Source organism: Crinia signifera, chromosome 5 (assembly GCF_055691185.1).
Source record: "Crinia signifera chromosome 5, ASM5569118v1, whole genome shotgun sequence".
Lineage (NCBI taxonomy): Eukaryota > Metazoa > Chordata > Amphibia > Anura > Myobatrachidae > Crinia > Crinia signifera.
The window spans coordinates 61,784,969-61,804,868 of NC_139221.1; the positions used below are offsets into that span (position 1 = coordinate 61,784,969).

General features: G+C 45.2%; 1 protein-coding gene across 2 annotated transcripts in view; it reads right to left on the reverse strand.

The window, feature by feature from the left end:
- The window catches only part of ZNF704 (zinc finger protein 704), a 73,817-nt gene that overhangs the window by 12,740 nt on the left and 41,177 nt on the right, over positions 1 to 19,900 (reverse strand). For both annotated transcript variants that reach the window (XM_083187323.1, XM_083187324.1), the window contains exons 3-6: positions 13,953 to 14,056; positions 12,944 to 13,173; positions 9,828 to 9,928; positions 5,176 to 5,434 (exon numbers count right to left, since the gene is read on the reverse strand). In XM_083187323.1, the coding sequence (XP_083043449.1) occupies positions 5,176 to 5,434; positions 9,828 to 9,928; positions 12,944 to 13,173; positions 13,953 to 14,056 (694 nt within the window). The remainder of the gene's footprint in view (positions 1 to 5,175; positions 5,435 to 9,827; positions 9,929 to 12,943; positions 13,174 to 13,952; positions 14,057 to 19,900) is intronic.

Genomic DNA, 19,900 nt, shown 5'->3' on the forward strand with positions numbered 1-19,900 from the left:
CGAGCGCAGCGAGCCCGCGAGGGTCGGCGGTGCGCGTCCTCCGACCTTTTCATTCCCCTACTATCCACGTCGGCGTGGAGTTGAGAATAGAATAGTGTGGCGAGCGCAGCGAGCCACCGAGCCCGAAGCGTGGCGAGCGCAGCGAGCCCCGCGAGGGGACGCATATACCTGTGAAGTTATACGCGTCCCCTCGCGGGGCTCGCTGCGCTCGCCACGCTTCGGGCTCGGTGGCTCGCTGCGCTCGCCACACTATTCTATTCTCAACTCCACGCCGACGTGGATAGTAGGGGAATGAAAAGGTCGGAGGACGCGCACCGCCGCCCCTCGCGGGCTCGCTGCGCTCGCCACGCTTCGGGTTGGCGTCTATCGTGGGGTGACGACGGGGACATCTATAATGTGAAATGGGTCATATTGGCCCATTTCACATTTTTCACATTTTCTCACGATTTCAATGTTAAAAAATATTTTAACATTGAAGCCTATGGAAAAATCGGGGGCATCGCGTCGGTCGCGTCGTGACCAATGTTAATGGTCCCGACCGACGCGATGCCCCCGATATTGTACCTTTGCCGACACGATCCTCACGATTTCAATGTTAAAAAATATTTTAACATTGAAGCCTATGGAAAAATCGGGGGCATCGCGTCGGTCGCGTCGTGACCAATGTTAATGGTCCCGACCGACGCGATGCCCCCGATATTGTACCTTTGCCGGCAAAATGGACCTGATTTCAAAGGAAATCGGGTCCATCGTGTGGATCGTGTACCTTAACTTAAAGGTACACGATCCACAAGATTGTGGCCGTGCTAGGAAACAAGTACCAAAATATCTTTTTATTTTTCGAAGCTTTTAGTAAATTTCCCTCAACAAGTTGTTTAATATGGCGGCTGTGCTAATGTTATGTCCAATGAGCTGTTCATGAGGCAGTCATGTCAGATATGTCATTATTACATATAATTCTTGATTGATCTATGATATTCTTGATTTGTTTAGACAGAGCAATAAAAGGATGATAATATCAGTTCATTAGTTTTGTGACAACAACAATTAAAATTTCAGTACGTCTTTACAATTAGAAGCCATATGAAAGATAAACATGTTTTCATGACCAAAGTAAAGATTTGGACACCAGAAGTATTTTATGATTAGAAAGCCCTCATTTTCTAGAACTTACCTCCAGTCCGTAGATTTGATTTCAAGTATTGTCACAAAGACAGGAGAAGAAGCAGAGGTATCTTCTAGTGTCATGTTAGACCCACCTAATACAACCAAACTACAGACCCAAGAATACCTAATGTGCCACAGAGTATCAGCTATAAATATATTATAATATCATCTAACTTCCTTCCCTTACTAATGATCTCGCGAATCCTGACCTTCAGATTGAGTAGATGAGCTTCTCCATGGAATTCCAGTTCTCAGAGATATCTTCGACTTCAAGTCAAAATGAAGAGAGGACACTGGGTCCTCCTTGGACATTGAAGCCCTTTTCTTGTTATGAAGAGATGGACCCTTTCCTTGCGATGATGAACTTGCCTGTCCCGAATTCAGTGCAAAGTAGTTAAGCCTGACCTTCCAAGACTGAGGATTAAAAATGAATTATGGACAGTGGACATCCCAGGGCTAGTAAATATAAACATTAACAAATGAATGCCTTCACAGGCATGCTGATATTGGCTCAAATTTAGGTAATGCCTACCATATAGTAGGTTAAATAATTTTGAAATAGTTGATATCTGTAAAATAGATAATTTTGCCATGGATTATGTGATTATAGTGCTGTACCTCTTAAGACATTAAGTTTCTGTTGATTCTATGTACAGTACAAGTTATGGCGTACTGAATATATAATATAAAAAAGTAAATATAACCAAAAAAATAAGTCCTATCTAGTTTAAAAGACTGGAAAAAGTCACAAGTCCATTAAGTTCAGCCTTTTATACGTTTTCATTTGGGTTCATACAGAGCAACCTATTTTGCACTGGTCCAAGCATCTCTAGATGGGAGTACAACCTAGAGCAGTGGTTCTCAGCTCCAATCTCAAAGTACCCCAACAGGTCAAGTTTCCTGGATGTATTTATTCATGCACAGATGATACATATATATATGTAGAAAGAAATTGGAGAAAAAGCGCAGATATGAGCAAAGTGTAAAACAAATTTTACTAAAAGTGCAGGCTCACATACATCATAGATAACAGCAAACAGCTTGCCACAGTGATATCCAACACGGTGCGCCAACGACTTGAATAGCCGGGACCAGCCTTTTCGCCGCCGCCAGGGCCTCCGTGGTCAGGAACTCCAAAAGCACAGCGTTGTCAGTTTAGGCCACGCCCAATGCATTTCGTCATCTGAGGACTTCGTCAGGGGGTGTGACCTGCACTTTTAGTAAAATTTGTTTTACACTTTGCTCATATCTGCGCTTTTTCTCCAATTTCTTTCTACATGTGATTGGGACAATTAAAGCTAAGGGCTGGCTTTATTTGGAGAGAGCTGCACTACATCCTGACCCAAGGACACACTCCTATTTTCTGAAGCTTGTGGCTGTGCGCAGTCTGGATCTACATTTTGTACATATATATATATATATATATATATATATATATATATATTGCTGGATTATAATAGTAACTATCCAACCTGTTTTCACATAATGAACTCTTGAAAACCTGTTGTTGGATGTCATTGAGTACTCTAGATAAGAACCTAGAAGGCCGATGGCCTACTCATGAAGGGGAGGGATGCTTCTGTATTACTAATGGTGGTTTCCTCTAAACTGCATACAGCTTGGGCTAAACTGAACAGGATTTAAGATAAGGAACTAGAAAATGCAATGGCACTCTGCAGCCTAGATGGTTTCTAGTTGGATAAAAACAATAAAAATAATAAAACAAACACATAGTGGACAAACCTTGGTCATTACCATAAATGAAATGACAATAGCTGTAGCTGGAGGCAAACAAACTGGAATACCTTATGTATCATTTAAAAGATGTCGGTTCTCCTTCAGAATGCAATCAACTGAAAAAAGTACTAATCACCTGGTGTATCCAATATGGAAGTAAGATTCTGTGGATCCTTTAATGTATTCCTTCTCCTAGAAAATTATATATATGTAGATATCTCTGACAGTCAACAATATGGAAAAGAATGATCATTTTCATATAGTGCAGAGAGTATAAAATCTATCTATATAAAATTAAAATAAAAATGTATTAAAAAGTCTTCATGAATAATATGTATTACAAAAACCACATGGGGCGGAATGTACCAATCAGCGGGGTACATCCCAACTCCCATAATCGCAATGCTCATCGCATTGCGATCACCCCAGCTGCCTGGACTTTTGTTCTGTGACTCGGGAGTCCATTGGCACATGCCTAGAGAAGCTGGTGACCACTAGGCATGCTGGGAGGGATCCGTGTTGGATTTCTCACACAGCAGCGCTGTGGAGAGGAGCCATATAATTCTATAACGTTACATTAGCTAGAGCTGGCATAAACCTCCGCATTAAAGCCCCGCCGGAATGGAAACAGGGTTTTTACCGCAATTTTTTCTTTAGTATAACCCGTTCACAATGAGCGGGGAATGTATTAATATATCAGTAAAAATGGAACTGTACCATGTTTGGCTCCCAGTAAGAAGCAATGGAAAGAGTAGAATTGTGAGATCCCTGACACCTTCAAGCAATTCCCATCAGTCAGTTAACGGTTATATCCTCAGTTGGTGGTTGAGCTGAGCATAGGTGTATCTGCTGTAGTGAGGACTTGTACTGTTCACTCTTGTCTACCTTATTCCCAACCAGGGACCCAGGGAAGTACTTTGTGCCCCAGTTTCCCAAGCTCAGCTCCACTCCTCCATCAGCAGAGAGCGCATGCTGTATGTGGAAGAAAGGACACTATGAAGTGAGCCACCGACATATGGATTACTTCTTTTTGGAGGTCTTCATAACAGCTACCGTAGATTCCCATTCTCTGCAGTGCTGCCTGTAGGCAACCTGTGAAAGACCCCAAACGTCACCATGATGTCAATCATGCTGCAGTGTTTGGGACACTGTGAGCAACATGCACAGAACCCAAAACCTTGGAGATGCACATACACATCAGAAATGCGAGGAGAGAGGTTGTGCCCCTGTGTTAGACAGCCAGTGAGAGCTGTGATGGGCAGAGCCCATGCCTCCTTTCGGATTTCACATGCCCTAGTGAGGACGGTTATGGATATTTAAGCTCATTATGACTGATCATGGCCATAGTCAAGATTGAATGGGTACAAATGGGTGCATTCAGAGTAGGGATGTGCAGGCTCTGATTTACTCTGATTTCAAAGCAGGATCCTATTGGCTATCAACTGTCAACAACTGTCATGTAATTTGGGATAGCCAATAAGATCCTGCTTTGAAATCAGAGTAAAGTAAATCAGAACCTGCACATCTCTAATTCAGAGGCCGATATCATTCAGTGTTTATGCTCAATATCAGAAGTTAACTGTATCGGCATGGCTAGGTCAGCTAGGGTGAATGGAGCTTGAATGTGGTCAGAAATGGCTACTCTTAGTGAATAAAGACCAGATGTAGAATACCACCTCTATACGTCAATGAAAGTTCTTTGCTTCATCTTGGGTTTGGATATCACATGAGGGCTATACCTATTTTTATTGCCCTAAGGTTCTCAGACTTCTCCAAAATGATACCTTAGGCGCAGCATTTGGGCAGTCCTCTATCAGGACTTGGAGCAGCTGGAAACAGGTCTGCCATTAGTAAATGGTTGCAACCTCTGTCCCAGAACGAAAGGGGGTGGCAGCAATATGGATCAAACAGGCCAGCACCGGAGGCAACCATGAAGAGAAGCTGTGGTAATATGAATAGATTTTGCCAGCTATGAGTCAATTGGAGCTCGCGGACCTCCAACCAGTCTGGAGCTGCCACAAACATCTCAGATCAGCCAACATCCTACACCTCCAGCAAACTCAGACCCTATTACATATGCTCCCATAATATAAAGCAGGGTACAAGTACATAAAAGGGATACACCAAACGCAAATGTTAAGATACAGCAAAATCTTTATACAAAATAATCTGTAAAGTACGGAAAAGAAAACCCCAGAATCCCAAATTGAATCCTGGATTTATCATCGTGACTTATACGCATATATAATACTGCGTAAAACTGTGGTTTACCTGGTAGGCATGATCAGACTGTACCAGATAGAAGGAGTTAGGAGCTGATCTGCAGAGACGGCCATACAGTTTGCTCTCTGTCTTCACACAAACAGTTTCACAGTTTCCAACATTTGGAAGAAGTACTGAAGAAGGAACAGATGCAAAAGATGGAGATACAGGTGTATATATCCCTTCAGCGCCAGAGTCATTGTTCAGCCTGATCTCTGTATAGTAAAAGTCCTCTTCTCCCTCATAGTCATCCGATTCTCCAGGCCGTCTTGGGAGAGAAAAGTGTAGGTCAAAGGACATCAAAAAAGGACCAGATGTAAACAATAAAAGCAAAGAATGACTTCTGACAGGTATATACAAGTAGAGGTGAGAATACAGGTGCCAGGAATACTCACACTAAGGGCCAGATGTATCAAGCTTCAAAAAGTGATCAAATGGAGAGTGACAAACAACCCGCCAATCAGCTTCTAACTGACAGGTAGGAGCTGATTGGCTGGCTGTTTATCACTCTCAGTTTTATCATTTTTTGAAGCTTGATACATTAGAAACATATTAGCAAATATTTGCCAGAAAAAACTAAAGACAGCTGTCTAGTAAAGAGTAGGTGCTCCTTTTAATTGGAGTTTAGCATCAACATGACCAAGCAAGACACCACAAGCTCTGTAAAGTACTGTGTACCGTACACCATCCTCCTGAATATTGGTCTACAATACCCTATATTTACCGGTGGTGGAACCCTGCCATTGATAGCACATCAAACTGCATCTTATTGGGTTAAAATACACCAAAAGAGGCCAGCTCATGATGCCAACTCAGAGGAACACTCTGACAGCCATAATATGAGGTCATCAGACTTGCATAGAGGTACATTGTCAGGAAGAATGAGCACGCTCCCGTGTGAGTGACCACATGCCAATGTATGCCTGCAAGATGAAATCACGCCACACCATAACAGAGCCTCCACCTCCCTAGACTGTCCAATGTAAAGCTGCGTACACACTAGACGGCATAACAAATGATGTCGACAATTTATGAACAACAGAGTTTACATCGTCTAGTGCAGGGCTGGGCAACACCGGCCCTCCAGATGTTGATGAACTACACATCCCAGGATGCTTTGCATTAGTTTTGCTATGTGGCCATGCTGAAACTGATGCAAGGCATGCTGGGATGTGTAGTTCATCAACATTTGGAGGGCCGGTGTTGCCCAGCCCTGGTCTAGTGTGTACGCTCTATAAATTACAGCATACTCCTGGATGTGGCTACTGATGATACCTTTTGTAAATTCACTTAGTGTGTATGAGTATATAATTTGTCTGGGAGATCAAAGGAGTTCAAGTGAAATCGTTGATTACATCATATGTGTGCAGCTTAAGGGCTATTTCACACGCTCCAGCTCCTGCCGAACGGCGAAACCCTGCACGGCCAGGAAGCCATGCCGCACACAGCAGTTAATAATGGACACAAATGTGTCCATTCACATGGGGCGGCCACGGCCCGGCCGCCCGGTTGCAGCCGGATCCCACCACTGGAAGGGACGGCTGCCGGGCTGTGGCCATCCCCTTCATTGTAAACTACTGTGTGCATCACGGCTTCCTGGCCGTGCGGGATTTCGCTGCCCGGCAGGAGCCAGAGCGTATGAAATAGCGCTAAATCATTGGACCAGGGGCCTTATTCTGGTTGACTCGCTCGGGCATGAATTTGCACCCTTGCCCGTTATCCAGAACCCTCCCTGCGAATGGTGATACGCCCGCCCCCCTTCGCTAGCCTGGCATGCATATTTTACATAAACATTCGTTTGCATGCCAGTGGGAACCTCCCCCATCTTTCGATGGTCGCCGACCATCAAATGATGCTGAAAGTGCACGCACACGTAAGGGTGGTCCAGGCTCATATATACTGTTTGCGTGTAGATTTCCAGGGAATTGGGCGGGCAGCTGACATCCGGTTAGGTCAGCTGACCACCCCCTGCACGTGCATCACGAAAGCATTAGCTTGTGTACGCCCAGCGTTTTCATGGGAAAGCGCATGAAGTACTGGGCGTTCACATATACCAATAGCCTGCCCGGCACCCCACGCCCATCTCCACCCCCCGCTCTAAAGGCAGGGAGCGTGCACTCGGTAAACAGATTTAGAGCAAAGTTTGCACGCTCCCAGCGTATTCATATGTGCAGAAGTGCTGCTGCAGATGAGCCAAACATCGGTCCACCTTGCGAATATACGTGCAAGAGAGAGTCAACCAGAATAAGGGCCCAGGTTACAGGTTTCCAAATATCTTTTGTTTAATTAAAGGTGGCCTAGGCTAATACATATGTAACTCCTCTTTTAATGCTGCTAAACACACATGTATAGGCGCTCAGGGACTCGCCAGTCATACTGTCCGTGTGCATGTAACTTACGTTACACAACTGGCATGTAGGATCTAATGCTTGTGGCGTGTGAAGGAGACTTTGGCCTTAGGCTGCCCAGCCGGTGCTGTAGCACAATGTACATAAAGTAATGGTTCCATCAGTAAGTTACATTGGCACAGCTATCTGACAGTCACCTTAAGAACTTTACACCAGGGGCGTAACTATAGCACCGCAGCCCCCACGACCGCGGGGGGGCGCTATGCATGTGCGGGCGCCGGGGGCTGCAGTGCTATAGTTACGTTAGCTGCAATGTGAAGGGAGCAGGGGGCAGGGGGGCATTGAGGTGGCTGGGGGGACAGACGCTGCGGGGGACGGAAGCTGAGGGGGACACAGAGGCAGCAATTACTTACAGCTGAGCCGGGCAGGGGGAGCCGGGAGCTGTCTGTACTGAAGAAAAAAAAGCCCATACAATGAATGGGCAGCCTGTGATTGGCTGCTGAGCGCTCTCTCAGCCAATTGCTGACTGGCTGAGAGAGCGCTCAGCCAATCACAGGCTGCCGATTCATTGTATGGGCTTTTTTTTTTTTCTTCCGTACTGACAGTGACAGCTCCCGGCTCCCCCTGCCCGGCTCAGCTGTAAGTAATTGCCGCCTCTGTGTCCCCCGCAGCGTCCGTCCCCCGCAGCGTCCGTCCCCCCAGCCGCCTCGCAGCGTCCCCCCCACCTGCATTGACGGCTACCTGGGGGAGCGGCAGGCGGCGCAGATGGAGACCGGGGGCGCGGCGGGAGAATATAAAGAAATCTTATTCAAAAGACCGGGCGGCCGCTGATTGGCTGAGAGCTCAGCCAATCAGCGGCCGCCCGGTCTTTTGAATAGGATTTCTTCCTATTCTCCCGCCGCACCCCCGGTCTCCATCTGCGCCGCCTGCGGTCCTCGCCTGCCGCTCCCCCAGGTACCCACAGATATATCGGATCTGAACATCTAGACTGCGGGGGTTGGTGCGGCGGGCGGAGGGGCGGGTGAGTGGCTGGGCGCCCTCCCTTTAACGGCGGGGGGGCGCCCAAAATGTAAATACGCCACTGCTTTACACCCCACAGTATGGGTGATAGCTAAGAAGCATGGTATAAATTGGCCCTTCATTTTATTCCTCAGCTGTCACTGGCAAGGTGCCCACCCCAGTCCTGGCACCTATTGGTTAATCAGGCTCCGGTTCAGTGGCAGTGTTCACCAGCCCGGGAGATGTGCAGAGACCTGTGCAGCAGGGTCAGAGTGGACCAATGGCTCCAATACCCCAGAGAAGAAAGGGAACGATGATGTTACTTGTGTTCCCAGCATTACATTTAGCTGTCATCTGTGGCAATGTCACACACACGTTGGATATTACCATGTGAGTGACATTGGCGTCACACAAATTTCAGGTTAATTCTGGCATCTACTATCAAGCCTTGTTCACTTAAATTGTGAGTTTCTTGATTGCAGATAGCTGTCTAGCTATAGTACATCATTTTCATGTACCAAATTTCTTACAATTTAGCGGGCCTAATTCAGACTTGATTGCAGGGCAAATTTGTTCTCAAAATGGGCAAAACCATGTGCACTGCAGGAGGGGCAAATGTAATATGTGCAGAGAGAGTATTTCGATGTAGTGTGTTGAAACTGAAATCTAAGTTGCAGTGTAAAACTAAAGCAGCCAGTATGTAACCTGTACAGAAAAAAAAAATAACTCACCCAAATCTAAAGGTACCCACATACTAGAACAATTTATTTGCCGATTGGCTGATATTTACAGCAGAATCGACCGCAAATCAGCAGATTTCAACCATATGCGCGCTCCCGTGGATCTTTTGCTAAATCTTCTGATCTTACATGCTGCATGAACGATTTAGCAAAAGATCCATAGGAACGCACATGGGATCTTAATATAAATCTTTGGTAAAGATGTGCGCTTGCCTGAAATCTTTTGTCCAGGGCAGAAAAAGATTTCAAGGCTAATTTATGCGCACATCTTATGATCGCAGATCTTTCTAGTGTGTGGGCACCTTAACTCTCTCTGCACATGTTACATTTGCCCCACCTGCAGTGCAGCATAGTTTTGCCCATTCTGATCTGCGATCAGGACTGAATCAGGCCTAACATTTCATGACATACAATTCGTATTTTGCATTAATCAGGGCTCACTCACTAATCTTCTCTCCAGGGGAAATCTGAATAATGTGATCAAAGTTCTCATTCAGCCAAATTATATTATTCATCTTTACTTTTTATCATTTAAGTCTTTAATTCCTTTCCTAATAAAGTCACAATGAATTACCCGAGGTGAATGGTCCTGATGTGCTTCTTGATTCCTGCCGCAGTGCTCAGAATTTTACCACATTTCTTCCAGAGACATTTGAACATCACCTTCATGGAGTTCTACAGATAAATAGCACACAGACTCAGATAGCACACAGACTCAGATAGCACACAGACTCAGATAGCACACAGACTCAGATAGCACACAGACTCAGATAGCACACAGACTCAGATAGCACAACAGCACAGCTGGGATGGCTCCCACCGCACGATGAGTACATGGTATCTGTTACACAGTATAGCACTAGGACAGTAATGGCTAACCTTGACACTCCAGCTGTTGTTGAACTACACATCCGAGCATGCCCTGCTACAGTTATACTATTTGGCCATGCTGAAACTGATGCAGGGCATGCTGGGATGTGTAGTTCTACAACAGCTGGAGTGTCACGGTTAGCCATCACTGTGTTACACAGTATTATAGGGCACAATGTATAGGTCGACAGTCTATATTGACACCAAAAGGATGACATTAACAGGTCGACGTGTACTAGTTTGAAATTGACAAAATATCGACACAAGAAAAAGGTCAACATGGCACCGTTCAGATAAACATGCGTTTTAAAAAAAAAAATTTCTTCATTATTTTTTCCTTTTCATACTTTATCATCAACGCGGACTACAATAGGGAATGGTCAAGTGTGTCAGAGGATAAACTAATTGGGGGTCCATTGACACAAAAAAAAACATGAAAAACGACTTGTCCATTTCATGCGTTGACGACATTTTGCCTGTGTCGATCTTTGTCGATGTCTACCTTGTGCATGTTGAACTTTTGGTGTCAACATACTGACTGTCGATTTAGACACTGTCTATCCTTTTAACCAGTGGCAGCTTCAGAGAAGAGGCTGCAGCATAGTCCAAAATTTAAATAGGGGAGCCATACCTACTGCCAGTGAGTCAGTTTGGAATGGCAGGTGGTGGCAGTTGCTGGGCCTACATTATTTGAATTTTGCCTGGCAGTGCAGCCACCCACTCTGGAGCCTCCTCTGCTTTGAACCACATCCATTAGGGGACTGGGAAGATCTCAGGGCCTTGTGCAGACTTGGATGCAGTAAAATAGATGCATGCAACAGAACATTTATTTACTTGCACATTCTCAGTCGTATGTGTCCAGATCTACAACAACACGTACTGTACACCAGGGGGTCTACTAACTAAACGTCAGATTTTCAATGGCACCGATGATCAGCAGCTTCGACGGATGGATTTCAGAGAGCAATAATTGAATACTAAACAAGCCTGAATTAGCATTAATTAATATTGCCCTTTGAAATCAATCAATCAACCAACCCTGCTTTAGGTGGCTACATTAATAAAAATATATTCATTCTCGTTTCAGTTTTCTCCCTCTAAGCATTATTTATTTAAACATGACTTGCAACAATCTATTATTAATTACTACGCAGGTGTGTACTATCTGTTATAGGATGTATACGGCATCCTAGGCCTATATTACTATAGATATAACATAATGCAATGTAACCCATCTACGGACAAATGGGATCAGGGCTCTTCATTTGCGTGAGATGCAGTAATGAGAGTAATGTGGAGCAACAACACTGAACAGATGTCCGACACAAGAGATAATGATCACATCTAGCAGGTGACAGACATTAGATGACAGCACAAAGCGAAACACAGATTTTATCAGTCTCCAGCCTTGCATGACGTACCAAACCGGCATAAGCGTGACAGCGTTATACACACATGTCATCTGGTTTAGCTTATATGACAGATGTATCAGGCTCAGGTGTAGGTATTACTGCTTAGCAGGTGGGTACAGAAATCTATTCATGGTGACAAATATGTCAATCAGGATAAATGGATTTCTATTAGAAAGGTTATACTGTAGCATGTTTGAAATGCCTGCTTGTATATGGAAACCCTCTCTCCTCATCTGTTATTTCCTCTATTTATTCCATTCAAGGGCACCTATCCCTAGTTCTCTACCACCCTAATAATTACTTCCATGCAACTGTCTTTATTTACCATGTATTGTCCTAAATTGCCTTGTACTGTAAGTCAGTGTTTTCTTGTTTTTGCTCATTTATGTATTGTTAGGCGCTGCGGAAACCTTGTGGCGCCATATAAATAAACCATAATAATAATATTAATAAAATATAAAATAATCAAATGATGGAATATACGGGTTATGAAAAGACCTGTCTGATAAGATTTTAATTAAAAATTATTTACAAGCATACTGTATATATTCATCTCTTTAAAAAGGTTGGGCATATGATAATGTCTATCTATCTATTTATTTGCATGAAATACGCTGTAGGACACAATACATAAAATAATATTTTTGTACATTTATGCTGCTAAATGCTACTGTCTCAGTGACTCCAGCTGATGTAGTGAACGTTGGTGACTGCTCTATTTTATTATGTAAAGAAGTCGGATTTAGCTGCTGATTGATGCTCACTTGGCTGGCGCGGGGACCAGGTGAGCGTGGCGGCACGAGGCAGCGGGAGCCGGGTGAGCTGCTCTCACCCAGCCCGGTGGCCGTGGGTACGGGAGTTGGGGGGTGGGTATGGGCATTGACGGGAGGGTGCGGGTGGCAGCAGGAGGGTGCGGTCGGCAGCAGACAGGAGGACAGTGCCATGTAAGATGCTTCTGCTCACCCAGCGCCATCCTCAATCCTAAATCCGGCATTTTTTTATGTTGGATTGAGAATGACAGAAACCCAGCCAAAACTAGGTGGATCGACAGAATAGCCGCTAATCCACCTGGTTTCAATTTCAACCTGATGAAAAAAAACAGATAGCTTTGAATAGATCAGAACCCCTTCCGATCTATTCATGTCAAAAACTGCCATATTTTCGGCAAGACTGCAGTTTGGACATGCATTGAATATGCCCCTTTTACTAGTACACAGATGGTGTTCCAACGCTGGAGCAAATGGGATGATGCATGAGCACGACTCCTGCGGACATGCTAATACCTTTTAGGGATCCCTAAGCCTATTCTCAGCCTAAATATGATGAATGCCCTGTAAGAGCATCACAGAACAGGAACAGAAATAATCCTGTAGGAAATTGAAAAACATCCTACCAGATGTACACAAACCTTTCTTTTTCTTGGGACAGGATCTTCAAAAAAGATGTTGCTAGTGTCAGTATCATCGATGGTGTCATCTGGATGTACTGGGCATCGGAAGGGCTTGAAGTTATCCACAGATAAGGGTGGGGATGGAGTTGATGAATTGGAGCAGTCACTGGTGGTGGTCCAGCTCCAATAGCCACTGCTGCCGGTGCTAGAAGACACACACCCCGCTTCTTTCCAAGAGCCATTTATATCTGTCAACAAAGGTGCACAATTATATGTATCTGGCGCTGACATCATACAACATCAGCCGCCACCCCCAGCAGGGACACTCATAAGACGCTGGGCGTTCCCATGGACGGGTCCCATTCCCCGCAATGAACAGTCCGGTGAGCAGTGGTGGATGGTACCTTATGGCAACAGGGTGGCTGCCACTGGCCGCGATGTTGCAACCCTGCCACCACCACTCCTCCTGGTCACCGCCACAGGCACAGCATTCCCAGGCCTGTACTATGATGACAGGTGCTGGGACTGGCACATGCGCAGTACCGACCGCTATACTGTGAGGTCGGTACTGCGCATACGCCCAGTACTGACTTTCCCCATGTTGACCTAATGCTTGTGTCGACCTCATGTCAACCTAAAGCCATGTCAACTGTTTGAGTGACCATCTAGTGACCATATACATCAGACATATGCCGCCCCACCAGATTGAATTCCCACTCCGTTCACTCGCTGAATGATTTTTCCAGTGTGTGCAGTCTGTGTGTGGCCTAGGACTTACTCGGCGGCTGTGATGCACCAAACAGCCGGGCACCCCCTGACACTCCAGGAAGATGGCTGGTTACTACCCATAAATTACTTTCTGTCAATCAACTTGCAGGATTTTATCACTGGATGGACTTGTGCATGTGCGCTATGATCCATAGGCATGCACAGTCTATCGATAATCATCTGGCATGTGAAGTTGCACCTGTGCGATCAGGTCTGAATAACCCCTTAAGTACATACTGTAAGTGCGTAATAGACTTACCATGGAATCGAGCTGGAGGACTGCGAACCAAAGGACTTGTAGACAGGCTAGTCAGCACCATGGCAGCTGTCACTTTATCCATGTCTAATTCATCTTCATATTTCCTAGAACACATTAGAATGTGAATTATTTTGTATAATTTGATTATTATTAGTATTTATTTCCATGGTGCTTGACAGCATAGTATATGATAAATGCAGACATGAATGCAAGGATGAGAGAGCTTAATGGGTGTTTCTGTAATGGGGCAGAGTTTGCAGTGCACTCAGGGCCCTGCACCCATAGATGATACCTGTCTGCAGAGATCACCAAGAAAATGGCTCAAGTTCCATTTTTATAGAGACTTGATCATGCATAGTAGAGCAATTACCAGGAAAATGGGTCAGCCCCATGTTCCTGGAGGTTAGCACATGCGCTATAGGCTCTATAAAAGTGCCAGACGAGTCTGCGTGGCATATGTGCCGATACCAGCGAGGGTAGGGGGCCTGCACATAGCATCCCTCTTCTCTTAATCCACCCCTGGAGAGCTTACATTATAATTTTAAAAGGACAGAGCCAGTGGCGTAACAATAGAGGGCCCCTGCACTTGCTATGGTGCCCTGCCATTTGGGGGGCCCATGGGCCTAGCAAGGTACCATGTGTGTGAGGGTTTTTTTCTTCATCGCAGCGGGGGGTGGCAATCCTGCTGGGCGCTAGCAGTAGTAGCTACCAAAGGCACTGCCTGGCCGCCAGCCTCTACAGTGTCGTACAGCCAGCAGCTCCATGGAAACCAGTGCTAGCAGCAGCGCAATGCTCAGCATGCTGGCCTGCTGTAAGTGCGCCATGGGGGGTTGTGCACTGTAAAGGGGGGTTATGGTGGACTGTGCAATATGGACCCACTGCCCTATCTGGGGGGGGGGTATAGTAAACTGTAATGCAGACCCTCTGCCATATCTGGGGCGGGTCCACAGTATAATATGGAACCTCTGCCCTATCTGGAACAGGTACACTGTGTAATATGGACCCTCTGCCCTATCTGGGGCAAATACACTGTGTAATATTGATCCACTGCCTGATCTAGGGCAGGTATATTGTGTAATATGGATCCACTGCCCAATCTATGGTGTCCTTACAGACAGAGTCGCAGAGCAGAAGAGCGCCTTTTAGCCTGGCGCCTCCCTGCTCTGCAGGTTCTGCTGAGCAGGTAGCTCCGGCCCTGGTCCATGTCAGGCAGCGTAGTCACCGTAGTCACTATAATACAGACCCTCTACTCTATCTACACTATGTAATATGGAGCTTCTGCCCTATCTGGGGTGGGTACACTGTGTAATATGGATCATCTGCCCTACCTGGGGTGGGTACACTGTAATATGGACAGTCTGCCCTATCTGGGGCAGGTACACTGTGTAATATGGACCTTCTGCCATATCAGGGGTGGGTACACTGTAATATGGACCTTCTACCCTATCAGGGGTGGGTACAATGTAATATGGACCTTCTGCCATATCAGGGGTGGATACACTGTGTAATATGGACCTTCTGCCATATCAGGGGTGGGTACACTGTGTAATATGGACCCTCAGCCCTATCTGGGGTGGGTACACTGTGTAATATGGACATTCTGCCCTATCTGGGGTGGGTACACTGTAATATGGACCTTCTGCCCTATCTGGGGTGGGTACACTGTAATATGGACAGTCTGCCCTATCTGGGGCAGGTACACTGTGTAATATGAACCTTCTGCCCTATCTGGGGTGGGTACATTGTGTAATATGGACCTTCTGCCCTTTCTGGGGCGGGTACACTGTGTAATATGAACCTTCTGCCCTATCTGGGGGGGGGGGTACACTGTATAATATGAACCTTCTGCCCTATCTGGGGCAGGTACACTGTGTTGTATGGACCTTCTGCCCTATCTGGGGTCAGTACACTGTGTAATATGGACCTTCTGCCCTATCAGAGGCGGGTACACTGTGTAATATGGACCATCTGGCCTATCTGTGGTGGGTACACTGTAATATGAACCTTCTGCCCTATCTGGGGCAGGTACACTGTGTTGTATGGACCTTCTGCCCTATCTGGGGTCAGTACACTGTGTAATATGGACCTTCTGCCCTATCTGGGGTGGGTACACTATGTAATATGGACCATCTGGCCTATCTGTGGTGGGTACACTGTAATATGGACCTTCTGCCCTATCTGGGGCAGGTACACTGTGTAATACACTTCTGCCCTATCTGGGGTGGGCACATGCCAATAAGGTGGTGTAAAAGCCACCCTAAAATCACGGTAACCCATTACTGATACACCATACAGAAACTTCGAGATCATGAAAATAAAGTCCAGCAAAAAAAAACTTTCAAATGTCATAAATAATTTTTAGATCCCAGAAATATTGTGTACAATTAAGGGTGAAATTAGACAAGAACATCTGTCAGCCTTTTCTGAATTCTATTTATATTGATTCAGAAAAACAATAGCATGCAAGGGCTGAGACAGCGATGTAACCTCGATGAGGTAAAGGTGAGGGATTCCTTCCTGACTCTGTAATGACTCTCGCATTCATTCTGCCAGATCAATCACATAAAATAACAATGTGGAGCATTGTAATGAGTAAACTTAGTTATGTTGAGGTTTCTTTTATATAATAATCAATATTTTCCTATTTCTTTTATAATACTATATATTAAAGAAAAACACTCCAAACACTGCTTGGGAAGGTTCTCACGGAGGAGCAATAACAAAGGGCCTTATTTTAGTTCACTCTTAGAGGCAAATTCCTTCTTAGCTGGACAAAACCATGTGCACTGCAGGTGGGGCAGATGTAACATGTGCAGAGAGAATTAGATTTGGGTGGGGTTTTCTTCAAAGTGATATCTATATTGCGGTGTAAAAATAAATCAGTCAGTATTTTCCCTGCACAGAAACAAAATAACTCACCCAAAGCTAAATCTCTCTGCACATGTTACATCTGCCCCCTGCAGTGCACATGATTTTGTCCAGCTAAAAAGGAAATTGTCTCAAAGAGTGAACTAGAATAAGGCCCAAAGGAATGAAACATGCCATTCAATCCTAGCTGAAATGACACTTTTCAACTCGCCCTATTCAATCCACCTGCTGATTTTTCACCTGGGCACAAAATCCAGCATTGTCGGAGACCATGTAAATCATCGAAATTGGCGTGAATTCACATGGTTTTGTTGAATTTGTGCCCGTTTTTTGATCATTTTGTGGCCGTTTTTGCCCATGCCCATTTGCCCCCCAAAAGTGAAATTACATGGGCACACTGTGGACCTTCAGGGGAAGGGGAAAAAATCATTCACCATAAAATTATTTTTCCCCCTGCTTGCAGCTTTAAGTGAGCCAGGACTCGGCACTGTGAAGGCCGTGATGAGAAGGAGGCCACTGATGACATCAGCGGCCTTCCCTCCAGAGGGCCGGGGAACATTCCCAGAAAATGCAGATGACACGCCCCCAAAGAGCCGCAAGCACAGGCGGTCGGTGCAGGCACGGCCCTCCGATTATTGGACCCCCAAGTACAAAGCACTGTCCCATGAACAGCGGTTCATACATCACAGGTAGTTTTAGTAAGAGATAACCAAGGCTAATAAAAAAAATAAAAATGAAAAGCGTTTTTTTAACAGCAGGTGCTTTCTCCAGCAGTTACAACCATATAATGAAGAGAACATCAGAGTGACCACTATATAATAAGGGAATAATCCAGGGTTGCTTCCCGACCCCCCGGAAAGGTGGGCAACCTTTCTGGATACTGTGACCCCTCCTCGCGGCAGCATAAATTTCCCGTGATTCGCTGCTTTCCGTGGGAGGGGATGGGGCTATCGCGTCATTTAGCCCCACCCCTCCTCAAGTCCATCGCTTGTGCAGAGTTTTTATATTCTACTCATGTATGCATGAGTTTCCTCCCACAATCCAAAAATATACTGGTAGGTTAATTGGCCCCTAAACAAATTAACCATAGAATGAATGTTTGTGCACGTGTTCATGTAGTAGGGAATATACTGTAGATTGTAAGCTCCACTGGGGCAGGGCCTGATGCGAATGTTCAGATATTCCCTGAAAATGGCTGCAGAATATGTATGTGCTATATAAATAACTTGTAATACACACATTATGAAGGGGATCTTGTGCAGACCTCCTAGTTTACTCCACGCACCCCCTACCTGTATTATCACCTTAGCTCAGTGGTTCCCGAACTTTTATGGCGCCAGAGTGTCAGAATATTTTTCACGTCACCCCTAGGCCAAAAGTTGCTTGTTGAGAAATTTTGGAAAAAATATTCAATTAAGTAAATTGTGTTTATATGTCATCCTTAAGGTGCCCATACATGTTACAATTATTGTATCCAGTATTGGATACAATATCGCATCTCATCGCATATTGGTTTTGCGATAAGATGAGATGAGATCTAGTACAAAAAGTATGTGCTGCACATACTTTTTGTACTAGATCTCATCTCATCTCATCTGATTGCAAAACCGAGATGCGATGAGATGCGATATTGTATCCAATATTGGATACAATAATTGTAAGGTGTATGGGCACCTTTAGGTTCAATTTTCTGGACAGGGACCAGATTTGCTCCTGTTTGCCAACATATGGTTGTCAGCCACCCCCACCACTGGTTTTGAGTATTGCATTGCTCCTGGACTAATATGAATTGGTCCTGGGCCACCAAGCCAAGGCACCCCCCAGGGTGCCACGGCATACAGTTTGGGAACCACTGCCTTAGCTACTGACACAAATTCTGACCAATCACACAATGATGGAACAATTATATCATGCCCATTTACATGTGTTTATATGCCATAAAAATGCATGTAGAGCTTATTTAAAATTTGCTGGAGGGTATGTTCCCAGCTCCCGCAGTGTGTGTTGGTAGGTGGTTGCTCCTGAATGATCACCTTGAATGAAAGTGGCTACCAGCAGAGCATTTGGCATTCCCAATTAATAACACTTGTGCGAGTGCTTACTGAGAATGAGACAAAGTCGGCCCATTCATCATTAGCGTTCCCATTTCTATCCCAATAACTTTCAGCTCTATTAACCTCTTCTTCTAAACATAATGCTCCTCATGAATTATTTATCAGGCAAATTGAATCCTCCAGAGGTGACATGAGCATATTTCAAAGCACAGAAGAAATTCTAGCTGTTAAATGTGGAGTTTTATGAAAACAGAGCAATGTTTAATATCTACAGTATTGGAAGAACCATTTGCTCTAGATACGGAAAAGAAACTTGGCCATGATACAAGTGTATCCTAGGTGTGCACAGTGTGTCTGTATTGTGCCTGAGATCATGCATCCAGTACGCAAAATAATAATATTTGTATACACTTACATTCTAATTAAAGATTGAATTGAGTTGTTAATATGCAAGTCCGATGAATTGCTCCCTGGTTCTGAATAATACTGTGGCGTTTAGGTTTAGGGTAGGGCACTTTCTATGACGCGTTTAGGTTGGGGGTAGGGCACTTTCTATGACGCGTTTAGGTTGGGGTTAGGGCACTTTCTATGACGTGTTTAGGTTGGGGGTAGGGCACTTTCTATGACGCGTTTAGGTTGGGGGTAGGGCACTTTCTATGACGCGTTTAGTTTGGGGGTAGGGCACTTTCTATGACGCGTTTAGGTTGGGGTAGGGCACTTTCTATGACGCGTTTAGGTGTGGGGTAGGGCACTTTCTATGACGCGTTTAGGTTGGGGGTAGGGCACTTTCTATGACGCGTTTAGGTTGGGGGTAGGGCACTTTCTATGACGCGTTTAGGTTGGGGGTAGGGCACTTTCTATGACGCGTTTAGTTTGGGGGTAGGGCACTTTCTATGACGCGTTTAGGTTGGGGTAGGGCACTTTCTATGACGCGTTTAGGTGTGGGGTAGGGCACTTTCTATGACGCGTTTAGGTTGGGGGTAGGGCACTTTCTATGACGCGTTTAGGTTGGGGGTAGGGCACTTT